The 14,675-nt window shown below is 60.2% G+C and overlaps 1 protein-coding gene across 2 annotated transcripts; it reads right to left on the bottom strand.

Moving 5' to 3' along the window:
- Positions 1-1,071: 1,071 nt before the first annotated feature.
- EPS8L1 (EPS8 signaling adaptor L1) lies at positions 1,072-14,307 on the bottom strand. 2 transcript variants are annotated; one of them, XM_020889615.2, is made up of 20 exons: positions 14,234-14,307; positions 12,726-12,777; positions 10,743-10,783; positions 10,381-10,439; positions 9,650-9,808; positions 9,273-9,422; positions 8,657-8,739; positions 7,639-7,900; positions 7,243-7,369; positions 6,942-7,030; positions 6,774-6,848; positions 6,539-6,687; positions 5,075-5,216; positions 4,935-4,963; positions 2,837-2,966; positions 2,631-2,744; positions 2,173-2,431; positions 1,831-2,011; positions 1,338-1,470; positions 1,072-1,246 (listed from the first exon to the last, which is right to left on the bottom strand). In XM_020889615.2, exons 2-20 carry the CDS (start codon positions 12,740-12,742, stop codon positions 1,160-1,162), a joined length of 2,286 nt encoding a protein of 761 aa, XP_020745274.2. In that variant the 5' UTR covers positions 12,743-12,777; positions 14,234-14,307; the 3' UTR covers positions 1,072-1,159. The 2 variants fall into 2 exon arrangements, with proteins under 2 accessions (XP_020745274.2, XP_020745275.2); XM_020889616.2 differs by having other exon boundaries at positions 12,726-12,820; positions 14,234-14,290.
- Positions 14,308-14,675: the final 368 nt, after the last annotated feature.

The raw sequence follows: 14,675 nt of genomic DNA, 5'->3' as shown, positions 1-14,675 counted from the left end.
GGTGCTGAGGGCTGCTGAGGGCTGGGAAGGGGCTTCAGGAAGAGTGCTCAGTTGGAACAGAGGCTCCCAACCAGGGCTGACATCGTCAACAGTTGGCTTAGCATGGAGCAGGCAGGGTCAGTCAGGCAAGGGATAGGGGCTGTGATTATTGGGCTGGGGAGCTCGGCTCTTGAAACAAATTTGCGTCAGTTACCAGCATTTAAAGTTTGGGGAATAGGAATCTAATAGTGCAAGCTGTTCAGTTCAGCGTGGCAACAGTCGTCTGGAGCCCAATAGGAGCCATCCTCTAGGTTGGGGCATTCATTCACACGGTCATTCGGGGTCCTGGTCTTGCCAGGCCCTGGCCTGCCTGTCGATGATAGAGTAGCGAATGAGACAGGTAAAGATCTGATACATTTTAGAGGAGAGTCAGGAGGCATCCAGTAACAAATGTGTTGCAGGTGGTGGTGCTAAGGGGGAAAGCAGGGGCGGCAGGGGTTAGGGAGGCTGGTGTGCACGTGGGTGTGTGGAGACTGGCAGGGCCAGGATGCACGGGGGTTGAGGGGGTGGGAGATGAGGCTGGAGAGGCAGGGACCAAACACTCAGGACCAAGACTGCAGTCGGGAGCTAGAAGTGGGTTTTGAGCGTGGGGCGCACCAGGACGCTGGATGTTCAGTCCCTCAGGAGTGAACTCAAGGACAGCCTGGAGGCTGGGAGGGCAGAAGTCTCAGTTGGGGCCCCAGGGAGTGAGAGGAGGATTCAGAGGAAGAAACCAAGGAGGGTGGGGACATCTCCTGGATTCCCTTCCTGTGAGGCTGTAGCTGGGGTGAAGGGCAGGTGCTTGGCCCCTGACACCTGGGTAGAGAGAGGACAGCCGTTGACACCAACTGCTAAGAGGAGGCTGTTTATAGACTGGGCCGCACATCACAATGCACAGGGCTCCCGAACACAAGCACGTCCCCCGAATTGTCTCTAAAGCCAGCTCTCAGCCAATCTGAGGGCACTCGCTCAGGAGACTCCAGCAAGGACAGGCCTCTTTTTCTACCCGGACCGGGTAAGACCACGGCTGGAACAGGTCGCCGATCCCTGAAGAGATCTAATTCCATTGGCGAGGGCAGTCTGCAGAGTCCGATCTCCCGCGGGGCTGCCTCGAAACTTTGAGCGGAGGGGCGGGAAAGGATCAAGAGACTTCCGTTTCCACCTCGTTTTCCATTCTCTTCTTTTGCTTCTTCATCACTGCCTCCAGCTCTGACACGTTCTCTTTGTCCTGGAGGACGGGGGGTGGAAATCAGGACCGGAGAGTCAGGGTCCTCAGCGCCCTCCCCGGCCCGGGCCTCGGGACGACACTTCCGGCTCACCTCCAGCAGCGAGCGCTGCACCGTGATCTGGCTATACACGCGCGCCCCCTCCTCGGGGCTAAGCGCCCGAAACTTCTCCTTCGGCAGCGAGAATAGCTGAGCACCGCTCAGTTCTCCCAGCGCCGCGACGGTCCTGAGCAGGGGTATTGAGAGCGCGCTCAGGCCTGCGGCTGACCAATCGCAGCTCGAATGTCAGCCCCACCAACCACGTCATGCCCGCCCCTAGGCCTTGTCCAATCAGCTGCCGAAGGTTCCTGACTCCCGCTCTACCAACCAAAGCGCGTCGCAGGGGAGGTTTCCGTGGTGACTCCAATCGGAGCCTAGGAAAACAGGCCAATCACAGCCTGACGTTCATAGTTGCACTCAGACAAGGCCCCCGTCCTGGGCCAATCCCAGCCCCCCGTGGTCTGCCACGCCCACTGGGCCATTCGGAGCGCTTCGCCTCTGGTGCGTGTATAACCCGAGCCTCCTAGCCGGCAAACACTACACTCACCCTGAACTGAAGCCCTTGGCCTGCAGCCAGGCGCAGACCTCCGAGGCGCTGGAGCGAGGGCGGAGCTGCGACTCCGGGGCGCGAGGCCCCGGGGCTGCGCGGCTGGGGCCCGTGAGGCCCTGGGCCAGGCGTGCCTGCAGCTCCTCGTTGATACTAAGCATGAGCATCGGGCAGAATTTCTCTGCAGGTGGGAAACCAGGAGGGAGGGACGACTCAGGGCGAAGGGCCCAGAGGGTCAGGGACCTCCAGCGTTCCCGTGATGGGTGGTCAGGAGCCTCCTTTTTTCTGCCTGGAAAGCGAGGACAAGGACCGTTCCCTCGAAAGGGCGCCCCCACCACTCACCCTTCTTGCCCGAGTCCAAGTTGCTGAGGTTCTCGCAGCTGTCCCTGGGAGACCGAGCCGGAGCCGGAGCCGGAGCCGGAGCCTGGGCTGGCGCTGGTGGTGGAGGGGGCGGGGGCGGGGGCAGAGGGGCCGGGGCCAAGGCAGATGTGGGAAGAGCGGGGGGAGCCAGGGCCGGGGCCGGCTCTGGTGGAGGAGGGGTAGCCGGAGCTGGGCCCGGGGCCGGCGCTGGTGGTGGAGGGGGAACGGCCGTGCTATTCTCCTACAGAGGGGAACAAGAGGGAAGCACCTGGATCAGAGAGAGGACTGAGTCACAGTCCCTTCTCCTGGAGGTAAATGTCTGAATCCCCAGTCACCTCCTCTTCCAGGATTTTGATCCCTTAACCCCCACGCCCCTTGTTCTCAGGATCTGACCCCCTAGCCCCTCTTGCCTCAGGACCCAGGAGCCTGCCCTGGCTCACCAGACTGCAGCCCCCCCGCGGCCCCGGGTGGGGTGTCAGGATATTATACGGTACGTATCCCTTCTGCCCCCGCTGGTCCTGAACCTTCCACCACTTGCGCTGGTCATCTAGGATCTGGAAGAGATACAGCGGAGGGTTCAGAGGCTGTGTCTGTGGCGAGGGTTGGGTGGACTCCAGCTCCTCACCCCCACCCCTACTCCTCTAACCTCCAGTATGTCCCACTCCTTGACGGACAGCTCACTGCTGTTGCGCGCCTGGAAGTCATAATTACACAGGGCCCACTTTCCGGCCAGCTCCGGCCCCTGGGGCTCAGCTTCTGGTTCCTCGTCTGGGTGACTGAGGAGAAGGGGAAGAGTTGGGGCGTAAGGAGGCAGCCAGCGTCACTGTGCTGGGCCTTTAGGAGTTGATGTGAGCTGGAGTTAAAGCCAAGCAGGGATCAAGGCTGAGGGGAGACGGCAGGTTAATACTGTTAACAGAGGTTTGACACTGGAATGCCAGTTTGAATATACTGTGCTCCTTTCATGCCGGGCACCATGCAGTAAGCACATGATATGAGTACTAGCATCAGCTCTGTTTTTTAGATGAGAAAATTCGGGCTCCGAGAAATAAAATCACTTTCCCAAGATCATACAGCTAGAGACTGCTGCTATTTATTGAGCATCTACTATGTACTGGGCTCATGCATAAATGATAACTCCTAAGCATAGTAATAACAATAGTCAACACGTACATAGCACCTGCTATGTGCCAGAAACTATTCAAAGTCTGTTCCATATACTAGCTGACTTAATACTGAGACAACCCTTGGGAGAACCATGAGTTTGAACCACTTAGTAGTTCCTTCCTCCTCCCAGAGACCCAATTATTATCTCCATTTTACAGGAGAGAAACCGTGATGTAAAGGTCATAGAGCAAGAAAGAGGCGTAGTTGCACTGGGGACTCGCGCGGGTTGGCCCGAGCTCGTGTCCTGAGGAATTCCATTCTGGTGGTCGACCAAACACTTTGTTCAGGTTGTCCTGTACTTTTGGGCCAACCCAGTACTTGCACTCACCTGGGCGTGAACCTGAATGCTCCCATGACCCTAAGTTCTTAAACTGCTAGCCTATACAACATCACAGACCTCTCACTCTTTCTGGGAGGGATTATAGCTATTTCCAGGTCCCCCCACAAAGAACTTGAAGTGCAAAAAACAAAACAAAACAAAACAAAACCCAAAAAGGTGAGTTAAAAGCTGGGGGTGTCAAGATTCAGAAGCGCAGGGAAAAGGGGGTCCGCTGGACCAGGCAGCTGGCGGGGAGGTGAGCAGACCTTTAGCTCTGACACCCCGATTAAAGGCACCTCAGCCCCATGACGCCTACCTGTGCAAGGGAGAAGGGGATCTTCAGGGCCGAGGTGCCCCCCGTGTGAGGCCGGCAGCTCCCCGCACGCCGTCTCTGCTGAGACTCTCTGCCCCAGCCCTACCCAGACCCGCTTCTTCTCCTCCACACCTGTGGCTTCTCTCTCTTCTCATCTCACGTGGCTTCCTTCATGCCTGCCCCCAGCTTGCTCAGGGAATCCTGGCTCTTCTAGGCCCTTCTTCCCCGAGGACCCAAGAGCCTGCACCCCCACTGCTTGTTGGAACTACGGACATGCACCCCCCAGTCATTTTCCTCCTCTGGAGACCTAGGAGCCCAGATCTCAAGTTTAATTTCCTAAACTATTTAATGTTTAAAAGGTCCCCGTCTGACAGCCAGCAGGGACCAAGACAATTGCTTGAGAGTCTTGGGAAAGCGAGGGTCCAGCCTCCCAGTCTTTATCTCTCTCAGGAGCTTGGAAATAGTACCACTTTCTAACTTGCCCAGAAACTTGCCCCCTGGCCCCTGAAGTCGCAAGTCTGCTTCCCCGGCTCTCCAAGGTTCCAAGCACAAGATTGAGCTCTTCTTCAAAACCCAAATGTTCAATTCCCCAGCCTGTTCTCTACAACACCTAGAACTCTGTCTTCATAGGGACCCAGGCGGGAGGCTTTCCAGGCCCTCGGAAACCAAGCCACCTCCTTCTAGATCTTGGGGGATTCAGGGGTCTCTCCCAGATTTACCCACTCCCAGCACCCTCCTCCCTTGGACCCAGAAAACTGGGACCCTCTCCCTCCCTCCCTGATCCTCCCCCCTCTCCCTGCCCCAGCCCCTGCCTCATCACCACCTCACCCACCTTCGAAGAACCGGGAAGACAAAAAGAAAAAAAAGGGGGAGCGGAGTCAGCAATGGGAGCCCCCAGGACACAACCCACCTGGACCCCACTGACCCGACTCACCCACTGACACTCACCCATTGACAGCGACCTGGGGAGCGCTTTGCTGCAGGACATGAGAACAGTAGGTCAGGTGGGACCCGGCCTGCACCCCCGGAATTCCCGGTCACGCCCCCTACCCCCATGTCACCTGGGGGAGCTTAAGCTTTAGCCTCACCTGCTGGCGCCGCCTCTCATGCTGTAGCTGTTTCTCTACTGGGTCCTCCCAGGCACGGCCCTGTGGGTCCATGGCTGGGGGCTCCCAGCCGCTGTAGAACTCAGGTCTGTATGGGGGCCCCTCCTCTGGGGGCAGATCCACCCTGCAACCAAGGGAGGGCCGAGGGCTCAGGGATCCTGAAGGTTTGACTTCAGACTTATCACTGTCAGTAACTTCTGGAAGTTTTCCCCCTTCCCTTAAGCCTTGTTCTAACCCAACAAATGTAACCTTACCTCTCCCCCTTTTTTTTATGTGCTAAACACTTTCCCCCCCTCATTTATCAGTTGGAGGCTAATTACTTAACAATATTGTAGTGGTTTTTGCCATACATTGACATGAATCAGCCATGGATTTACATGTTTTCCCCATCCTGAAGCCCCCTCCATTTTTTCTTTAAACCGAGACCTGCCGCTTACTCTAAGTTGCATCCATGACGTCAACTGTCTTTGTAAATATCCTGATTCCACTCTCCTGAGTTTCACCTCTGACTCCAAACTGGGTCTCCCACCCCTTTCCCCTAAGTCCAGCATCTAGCTTTGCACCTGCTCCCATGAAGCTGCCAGCCTCCGAAAAGCTGTGCCCCCTTTCCAAATCCACAGACCAAACGTTTCCCAAGCCCACCTCCTCGCTATAGCCCCGCTCCATTCCTGGAAGTCCTGCCTTTTATTCCCGTTGGAGCTCTGGTTGAGTCTTTTTCTTTTTTAATCATGCTACAAAAAACCTAACTACTTAACTTTAAGATTTATTTTTGAAACTTTTTTAAACAGAGAAAACAATACGCTCCTTGGGGAAAGGTGAGGGATTGAGAATACAGGTTCTGGGTGCACCTTATGACCCCAGAGCCTGGAGTTGATAGGCCTGCTAGGAGAGAAACCGCTGGGTACTGTCACACCACCAAAGGGGACAGCTGCTGTCTGAGACTCAGCAGACTGTTTCACACGACACTCGTTTCTGGCCTTCCCTCCAATCGGATCGTGGCATTTGTCCTAGTCCCACCAGAACTTCGGTTTCTCTGAAGACACTCTCTAGCTAAGCCCCACAACTACCTTTCTCTACCAGCCTCATCTTTCCTACAGCCACGCCTCTTTTTCCCAGCACCGCCCCTAAAGCACCCCGCCTCCTGCCTCCTAGCTCTTTCCCTCCAATCACCACGCTGCCTACCTCCAAGCCCCGCCCCTAAATCACCACGCCTCCTGCCTCCTAGCCTGTCCCTCCAATCATCACGCCTCCTGCCTCCCAGCCCCTCCCCTAAATCACCGCGCCTCCCGCCTTCTAGCCTGTCCCTCCAATCACCACGCTTCCTACCTCCCAGCCCCTCCCCTAAGTCACCACGCCTCCCGCCTCCCAGTCCTGTCCCTCCAATCACCACGCCCGCCCCGCCCCACCCCGCCCCTTAAATACCATGCCCCCAGCCCTGCCCCTTACCCCGGGCGGGTCCAAGAGTCCCCCAGCGAGGTCCAGAGCGTGTTTTCCCGTTGAGTGACGTTGTCCCGCAGCAGTGACACAGCCTCCGAAGTCAGATGCGGCCGCTTCACGCCTCTGGCCAACTGCGGGCCGCCCAAGGTGTCCACAATCTGGCAGGGGCGCAGGAGTGGGCAGGCCGTCAGACCTGCCTGAAGTGGACTCCTGTGCTGCAGGGCTGAGGCCGGGGGTGTCTCACCATCTGCAGAGGTCCGAACAGGAAGTGCAGCAGCTCCTGGGAGGTGGGGTTGGCGATGTTGCCGCGCAACCGGGCCTGAGAGCCGGGGAGGTGCTGGTGTTAGTTCGTGGACAGGTGCGACTCGCTATTCCTCTCGCCCCCTGAGGCCCGAGGTGGGTGCGTGCTCACCAGCAGGCTAAAGGCGTATTTGATTTTCTGAAGTACGTCGGTGTACTCGGCCCCTGAGGGCGGCTTGGCCCGCAGCGCCAGGAGGCTGTCTGTGGGTAGGAAGGCAGGCGCGGTGACGGGGGACGTGCAGACAGCATCATGCAGGGTCAAAGAGAGAGACAGAGACCCAGTGAGGTCGCGATGGGGAGTCAGAATGGCAGGGGGTGCAGGGGGAGACCGGGGGAGAGGGAGGATATTTGGGAGTGGCCCCGGAGGCCAGGGAGGGGCTGTTCAGGACTGCCGCTGGATGGCACCCCCTCACCCCCGGCCTCCCGGTGCCGGGTCCTGCGGCTGCGCTCTCGGTGCTCCAGCACTCGGGTCGCCTCGGCCGACTTCTGCAGCTTGGATATGAACTTCTCCACGTCGTCGAACACGTGGTTCAGGATGTCCTGGGGGCCAGGGCATGGGGATACATGGGACCCCTGAATCCCAGACTCTCATCCCGCCCCACCCCACGTCCAAAGCCCCACAAATCAAGAGCACCGGGGCACACTCAGGCCAGGCCACGCGCCCCAATGCTGGATCTTGCCCCCATCCTGTCACCACCGGCCACACCCCCAGAAGTCTGACCGAGGTCCCAGGACCAAGCCCCATCCTCTGACAGAAGACTCACACCTGCAGTCAGTCCCGCCCCTGGCCCTCGCCCGGCCTCGCTCACCACATCCCGCTCCGCCTGCAGACTGGCCAGGTCCGGGCCACGGGGCCCCAGGTCTGGGGAGGCCGGGTCAGAGCTGAGGCAGACCTCCTCCCGGCCCGGCCTCCGCGTCTCCTCTGCCTCTGGGATGGGCTCCGCCTGGGGTCGCCTGCGGCCCGCGGCCGGCTGCACGGTGTGGATCGCCGCGCGGAATGTCGGGCGATGCGGCAGGGGCGCGGCCTCGGCGACGGGCGAGGGGCGTTGCTGTGGCTCCACTGACGTATCCCTGCGGAGGGACAAGGGCAGGCAGGCTGGGAACACCGAGGGGTCCAGCGAGCAGAGAACTTCGGGGCTTCAATCTTTCGAATTGTGGTGCTGGAGAAGACTCTTGAGAGTCCCAAGGACAGTAAGGAGATTAAACAAATCCATCCTAAAGGAAATCAATCCAGAATATTCTTTGGAAAGACTGATGCTGAAGCTGAAACTCCAGTCCTTTGGTCACCTGATACGAAGAGCCGACTCATTAGAAGAGACCCTGATGCTGGGAAAGATTGAGGGCAGGAGAAGGGGACGACAGAGGATGAGATGGTTGGATGGCCTCACTGACTCAATGGACGTAGTGAGTCTGAGCAAACTCTGGGAGATGGTGAAGGACAGGGAAGCCCGGCGTGCTGCAGTCCATGGGGTCGGAAAGAGTCAAACAGCTGAACAACAGTCGGAAACACGGTGGCCCAAAGGGGTCAACCTAGATAGATTCGCAGCGGTAGGGGGAAATCGATATACGGATTCGGGAGTGGGGAGCGCGCCTCTCTGGAGGGAAACTGAGGCAGAGGGAAGTGAAACCGAGGGCAGGGTAGTACACTTGTCTCGGAGGTATAGGCGACTTGGAGAGGGTTTGACTCTTTAAAACTGGCTCTGCTCCAGGCTAGTGCTACCAACCGATTTCTCGGATGGGGAGACTGAGGCCCAAAGAAGGGAGCCGGCCCTCCAGAGACCTCCCCGTCGTCTCTTCTCCCCTCCGCTTATAGTCCAGTCGTTTTACCTTTGTGCCGCCGCCCTGCGCTCCCCGCAGCCTGAGCGGTAGTTGTGCAGAGCTCTCTGGATTTCCTCTTGGATCGACTCCACCTGCCAAGCACGCCGTCAGGCCACGACCCCACCCCACCCACTGCCCGCTCAGCTCTGCGCTCCGGGTCGATTCCTCGGCTCGGCCCTAGATCACGTGTAGTTAGCGCCCGCGCACTGTGTCCATGCGCGCCCACGCCCTGGGCTCACGCCCCTGACCTAAAACTGTCCCTGCCCTAGGCCACTGCTCGCCTCCACGGAGGCCCCGTCCTGGTGGTACCTCGCGCCTCGACCACACTCACGCCCACACTCACGCCCACACTAGTTCCGGCTGCTTCCCGGGCCCCTCTCTCCGCCTTTGTGTCCGCGCTCTTAGCCTTGGTCTCGGTTCCGCCCGCACCTCCTTTCAGTTCAACCTGTCCTCATCCCCCACCTCCGTTACAGAATTTCTTTCCAGGCCACGCCCCTCCTAGACCCCGACCCCGCCTTTGCCCCAGGCCGCGCCCCAAGCGTAGCGGGCCAGCCCCACCCCGCCCCCGGAATCCGAAGGTTGCCGGCCGCGCCCCCGGCTCTGGCCCCCGGCCCGGCTCGCTCACCCCGACACACCGGCCCTGGAAGAAATGCACGTCGGGCTGCGCGCGCTCCGGCTCCTGGCACACGAGCAGCAGCAGAGGGCGTCTCTGGCCCGGCGGCCTCACTGTGTCGCACCGCACGATGGCGCTCACCGGGTAGGACTCCAGCTCCTCCTGCAGGGGTGGGGCAGCGGGTAAACTGAGGCCCGGAGCCGCGGACACTCTTGAGTGACCACGACAGCGGGGCCGGCAGAAGTGGGCGCTGCTCAGGGCAACGCCCTCCCCCCGGGGCTAGGGGTCATAGATGAGCTAGGGAGGCTCAAAAAGGGGGCGACGCCCCTGACGTCCCTAGGGCCAGGCTCTGGGTCCAGCGGTTCCTTCCCCCCGCGCGACCCGGGCACCTTGGAGAGCGGGTCCAGCAGCGTGACGTGGCTGGGAGACACGCTCAGCAGCATGTCCTGGGCCCAGATGCGGCCTTGGCTGTCCATGAGGGCCAGCTTCTGCGAGGCGTCCTCCACCGTGTATATGGCATCCTCACCCAGGCAGAAGGTCACCAGGTGCTGGCAGCGGCCACAGAGGAAGAAGTGGGTCCCAGGATGAAGCCGGGTGGGCTGAGGATCCCCCTGGGATCGCCCTTTCGCCCCACAACTAACCACACCTCCTCTGGGAGGCCTTCTCTGAGCACCTGCTCCACCTCCCCCCAGTGCCTTGCTGTGTCTCCCATCTGAATGACTAATAATTGGGTCTAGCTCTCCCGCAAGACCCGTTGAAGGCAGGGAATGGTCTGGGTTATACCTCGTTCCTTCTAAGCACCTCTACCCCCATTAGAGCACATTTTGCTGGTAATTCTGGACCTTGTCTGACTCCCTACTCATCCGGGATGGCACCTGACTTGTCCCCATGATCCAAATGTCCAGCACAAGAGCTGGTCCCGAGGAAAAGTTGGCAGATGAAAGTGGAATTGAGTTCTTCGCCTGCAGACCCACGTCTGAGGCAAGGTCCACTTTGCAGGGGAGCAAACTGTTTCCCAAGTTCATGCTGCTTGGAGGTCCAGCTGCTTTCAACACCCACATCTCTTCAGGCCTGCCTTTCCTCCCACAAGGCTACCCGCGCAACACAGACCCAGACTCACATTGACTGCATTGGTGGAAACGTCGGACATAACCTCAGTGGAGTAGCGCTTTCTCTGTTCTGTAGGGGTGAAGGGGAATGGCTGCAGGAGACCTAGCCCCCAGCCCCTCCCCCAGCCCCAGGAGACCCAGCCCCCAGCCCCTCCCCCAGCCCCAGCCCCCAGCCCCTTCCCCCTGATCGAGGAGACCCAGCCCCCAGCCCCTTCCCCCTGATCCAGGAGACCAGCCCCCAGCCCATCCCGCTAGATCTAGGCGTCCAGGCCCCCAGCCACTCCCCCATCAGACCCAGGGTTCGGGTCCTCAGTTACCTCGTCCCTCAGACCTAGTTTCTCTCGGCCTGGGGTTTCTTGGCCCCTAAACTCACCATAGATAGACTTGGCACTCTGTTTGAGAGAAGCTTCCGGGCTGTGAAGGAGAAGAGGGGTGAGAGGGGGTGGGGGAACTGTCAGCAGATGGTGGGGGTTCTGATTGCCAGGCAGAGCTTGCAAGGGCAGTGGGGAGCCATGGAGGGTTCTGAGCAGCAAGGCAGAGCTGGCGCTGGGCTTTAATAAGGCAAGGAGGGCAGTGGTACTGGGTGGTGGTGGGGGGTGCGGTCTCTACTTCACCCAGAGCTGGGTGTGAATCCCCTATCAGCTCCTGCTTTACCGGAAGACTCCGGTTGGGGTGGGGGGAGGTGGGCAGACCATCTCTCCTGCCTCAGTTTCTCAGGGGTCAGCTGCCCACAGTCTCTCCACCGAGTGGGGCTCTTGGGTGAATTCAGTGAGATGAAGCCATTGGAGTGTTTTGCAGACTCTCCTAGTCGGACAGGACAGCACATACGCACTAGGCGCTGTCAGTAAAGACCATGTTATTATCATTATTATGATGATGCAAGCGGCGCAACACACAGTAGTTGCTTAATAAATGGACTTTTTTTTTTTTTTTTTAAAGCTGTGCTGCATCATATGGCTTGCAGGACCTCAGTTCCCAAACCAGGGATTGAACCCAGGCCTCGGCAGTGAAAGCACCAAATCCTAACCACAGGGTGTGGCCACCTGATGCAAAGAGCCAAGTCATTGGAAAAGACCCTGATGCTGGGAAAGACTGAGGGCAGGAGAAGGGGGCAATAGAGGATGAGATGGTTGGATGGCATCACAGACTCAGTGGACATGAGTTTGAGCAAACTCCGGGAGGTGGTGAAAGACAGGGAGGCCTGGCGTGCTGCAGTCCATGGGGTCAAAAAAGAGTTGGACATGACTTAGTGACGGAACAACAGGTATGGGGAGTAGCTGGGAAGTTATCTTCTTCCCCTCCTACCCCCACAGGCCGTTTCTGGCCCAAACCTGTCCTCAACCTCCTCTTCAAAGTCACTTTCTCCTAGAAGAATTCTTGAATCCTCATTTCCCCAGATATAATAAGAGCTCAGAGCTTGATTGGGGTCAGGGATGAGAGCTGAAGGATGAGAAAGCCTTTCAGTCAAACCTCTGCTCCTCATCCTGCTCTGGTCAGTCAAATCTCCCCACAATTTGATTACCTCTGGGCTGGAGAAATCATTCACTTACATCTCCCAGACACCTGTGTCCATGCTTCTTTGTCTTTCTCCCTGGTCACTCCAGGAGACTTGACCCTTCATGATAAACAACCCAGGGCTTCCCAGGTTATCACTTGGTAAAGAACCAGCCTGCCAATGCAGGAGACACAGGAGACGCACGTTTGATCTCCTGGGTCAGGAAGATCCCCTGGAGGAGGAAATGGCAACCCACTCCAGTATTCTTGCCTGGAGAATCCCAAGGACAGAGGAGCCTGGCGGGCTACAGCTCATGGGGTCACGAAGAGTCGGACATGACTGAGCAGGCACGCACTAGGCCCTAGGTCAATATTTAATAAGATAACAATTGGAAATTCCCGGGCAGTCCAGTGGTTAGGACTCAGTGCTTTTACTGCTGGGGCAAGGGTTCAATCCCTGGTCGGGGAACTAAGATCTCACAAGCCATGCAATGTGGCCAAAGAAGCTAAAAAAAAAAAAAAAAAAAAATCAGATAACGACAGCAGCCATAGTGGTTCCCATGAGCTGAGCGCCCGCTGTTGGTTAGACAGCCAAGTCTTGCACGTGTGTTATCCTGTCAAGCTCTCGAAATCGCCCGTTTCACAGAGGAGGGACTGGGGCTTGAAGAGGTGATGTCTTTTGCTGGGGCCACACCACTGCTGAAGGTTGGCAATGGGATTTGAACCCAGGTCTGTCTGATTGGCAGTGGGAGGGAGGCAGCTCACAGGCTTCCGGGTGTCCAGCCCTGGGCTGCTGTAAATGCCACCTGTGGGTGTGGATGGGAGGGTGGGGGCTGGGGGCCTGGCGGACGGGGGCACTTACCCAGGGGTGGTGCTCATGGTGCTGAAAAAGTGGGCTCCTGCCACCCGGAGCCCTGGAAGCCAGCAAAGGGATGAGGGCTGATGTGACCACAGGACCTAGGAATCCCGGCCGCAGCCCCTGCTCACTCAGACAGCAATCACAGCCTCCAGCCCCTCCTCCCTTAGACCCAGAGTCCAGGCCCCCAGGCCCTCCTCCCTCAGACCTGGGGGTCCAGACCCCCACCCCTGCTCCCTCAGACCCGGGGGTCCAGGCCCCCGCCCCTCCTCACTCAGACCCGGGGGTCCAGACCCCCACCCCTGCTCCCTCAGACCCGGGGGTCCAGACCCCTCCACCCCTGCTCCCTCAGACCCGGGGGTCCAGGCCCCCGCCCCTCCCTGAGACCCGGGGGTCCAGACCCCTCCACCCCTCCTCCCTCAGACCCGGGGGTCCAGACCCCTCCACCCCTGCTCCCTCAGACCCGGAGGTCCAGGCCCCCGCCCCTCCTCACTCAGACCCGGGGGTCCAGACCCCTCCACCCCTGCTCCCTCAGACCCGGGGGTCCAGGCCCCCGCCCCTCCCTGAGACCCGGGGGTCCAGACCCCTCCACCCCTGCTCCCTCAGACCCGGGGGTCCAGACCCCTCCACCCCTCCTCCCTCAGACCCGGGGGTCCAGGCCCCCCACCCCTGCTCCCTCAGACCCGGGGGTCCAGACCCCTCCACCCCTCCTCCCTGAGACCCGGGGGTCCAGACCCTATCCCCTCCTCCCTCAGACCCGGGGGTCCAGACCCCTGGCCCCTCCTCCCTCAGACCCGGGGGTCCAGACCCCTCCACCCCTGCTCCCTCAGACCCGGAGGTCCAGGCCCCCACCCCTCCTCACTCAGACCGGGGGTCCAGACCCCTCCACCCCTCCTCCCTCAGACCCAGGGGTCCAGGCTCCCGCCCCTCCTCACTCAGACCCGGGGGTCCAGACCCCTCCACCCCTGCTCCCTCAGACCCAGGGGTCCAGGCCCCCGCCCCTCCCTGAGACCCGGGGGTCCAGACCCCTCCACCCCTCCTCCCTCAGACCCGGGGGTCCAGACCCCTCCACCCCTGCTCCCTCAGACCCAGGGGTCCAGGCCCCCGCCCCTCCTCCCTCAGACCCGGGGGTCCAGACCCCTCCACCCTTCCTCCCTCAGACCCAGGGATCCAGGCCCCTGGCCCCTCCTCCCTCAGACCCGGGGGTCCAGACCCCTGGCCCCTCCTCCCTCAGACCCGGGGGTCCAGACCCCTGGCCCCTCCTCCCTCTGACCCGGAGGTCCAGGCCCCCGCCCCTCCTCACTCAGACCGGGGGTCCAGACCCCTCCACCCCTGCTCCCTCAGACCCGGGGGTCCAGGCCCCCGCCCCTCCTCACTCAGACCCGGGGGTCCAGACCCCTCCACCCCTGCTCCCTGAGACCCGGGGGTCCAGGCCCCTGCCCCTCCTCCCTCACCGGGGGTCCAGGCCCCCGGCCCTCCTCCCCAGGACCCAGGTCTCTCTCTGGCCCCCTCACCTGCCGGCCAGCCTCTGACAGGCCGAGGCGCTGAGCCCTGCTCTCCCCGGCCGCGGCCCGTCCTTCCTGTCCCTCCAGGCCCTCCCCCCTCCGCATACCTGAGCACTCCCGGCACAGCCTCCCAGAGCGGCCCTGGGCGGGGCCGGGACTCCGGGGCGGCGGTGGGGAGCTGGGACTGTCTCCATCACAACAGAACGACAGCCCCAGCAATGTGGCGTCAGAAACCCCCCTCCGACTTCTCCTGGTATCTCTGTGAAGCTGACTGCCACTTGTTCATGGTCAATGTGCAGCGTGGGCTTTGAACCTGGGGCCCGCCTTTCTAATCCCAGGGCTGAGGTCCATCCGGCCGTGCTCACCTCCTTCTGGGGTTTCTGTCTCCACCGGTGCCCTCAGCCCCCTTCCCTCTTCTTTTGAAAACTTCCCTCGATGATTCCAGTGACGG

Source organism: Odocoileus virginianus, chromosome 20, assembly GCF_023699985.2.
Source record: "Odocoileus virginianus isolate 20LAN1187 ecotype Illinois chromosome 20, Ovbor_1.2, whole genome shotgun sequence".
NCBI classification, from domain to species: Eukaryota; Metazoa; Chordata; class Mammalia; order Artiodactyla; family Cervidae; genus Odocoileus; species Odocoileus virginianus.
This window is presented reverse-complemented; position numbering and strand designations above follow the sequence as displayed.

Bases quoted from the DNA above. Each gene is read 5' to 3' on its own strand.
- EPS8L1 (XM_020889615.2), bottom strand. The intron at 9,809-10,380 runs GTGAGTCTGGGT...GGCCGCTGCCAG, and splicing joins TTTCCACCAATGCAGTCAAT to CACCTGGTGACCTTCTGCCT. The intron at 6,849-6,941 runs GTGAGCACGCAC...CCCGGCTCTCAG, and splicing joins AATACGCCTTTAGCCTGCTG to GCCCGGTTGCGCGGCAACAT.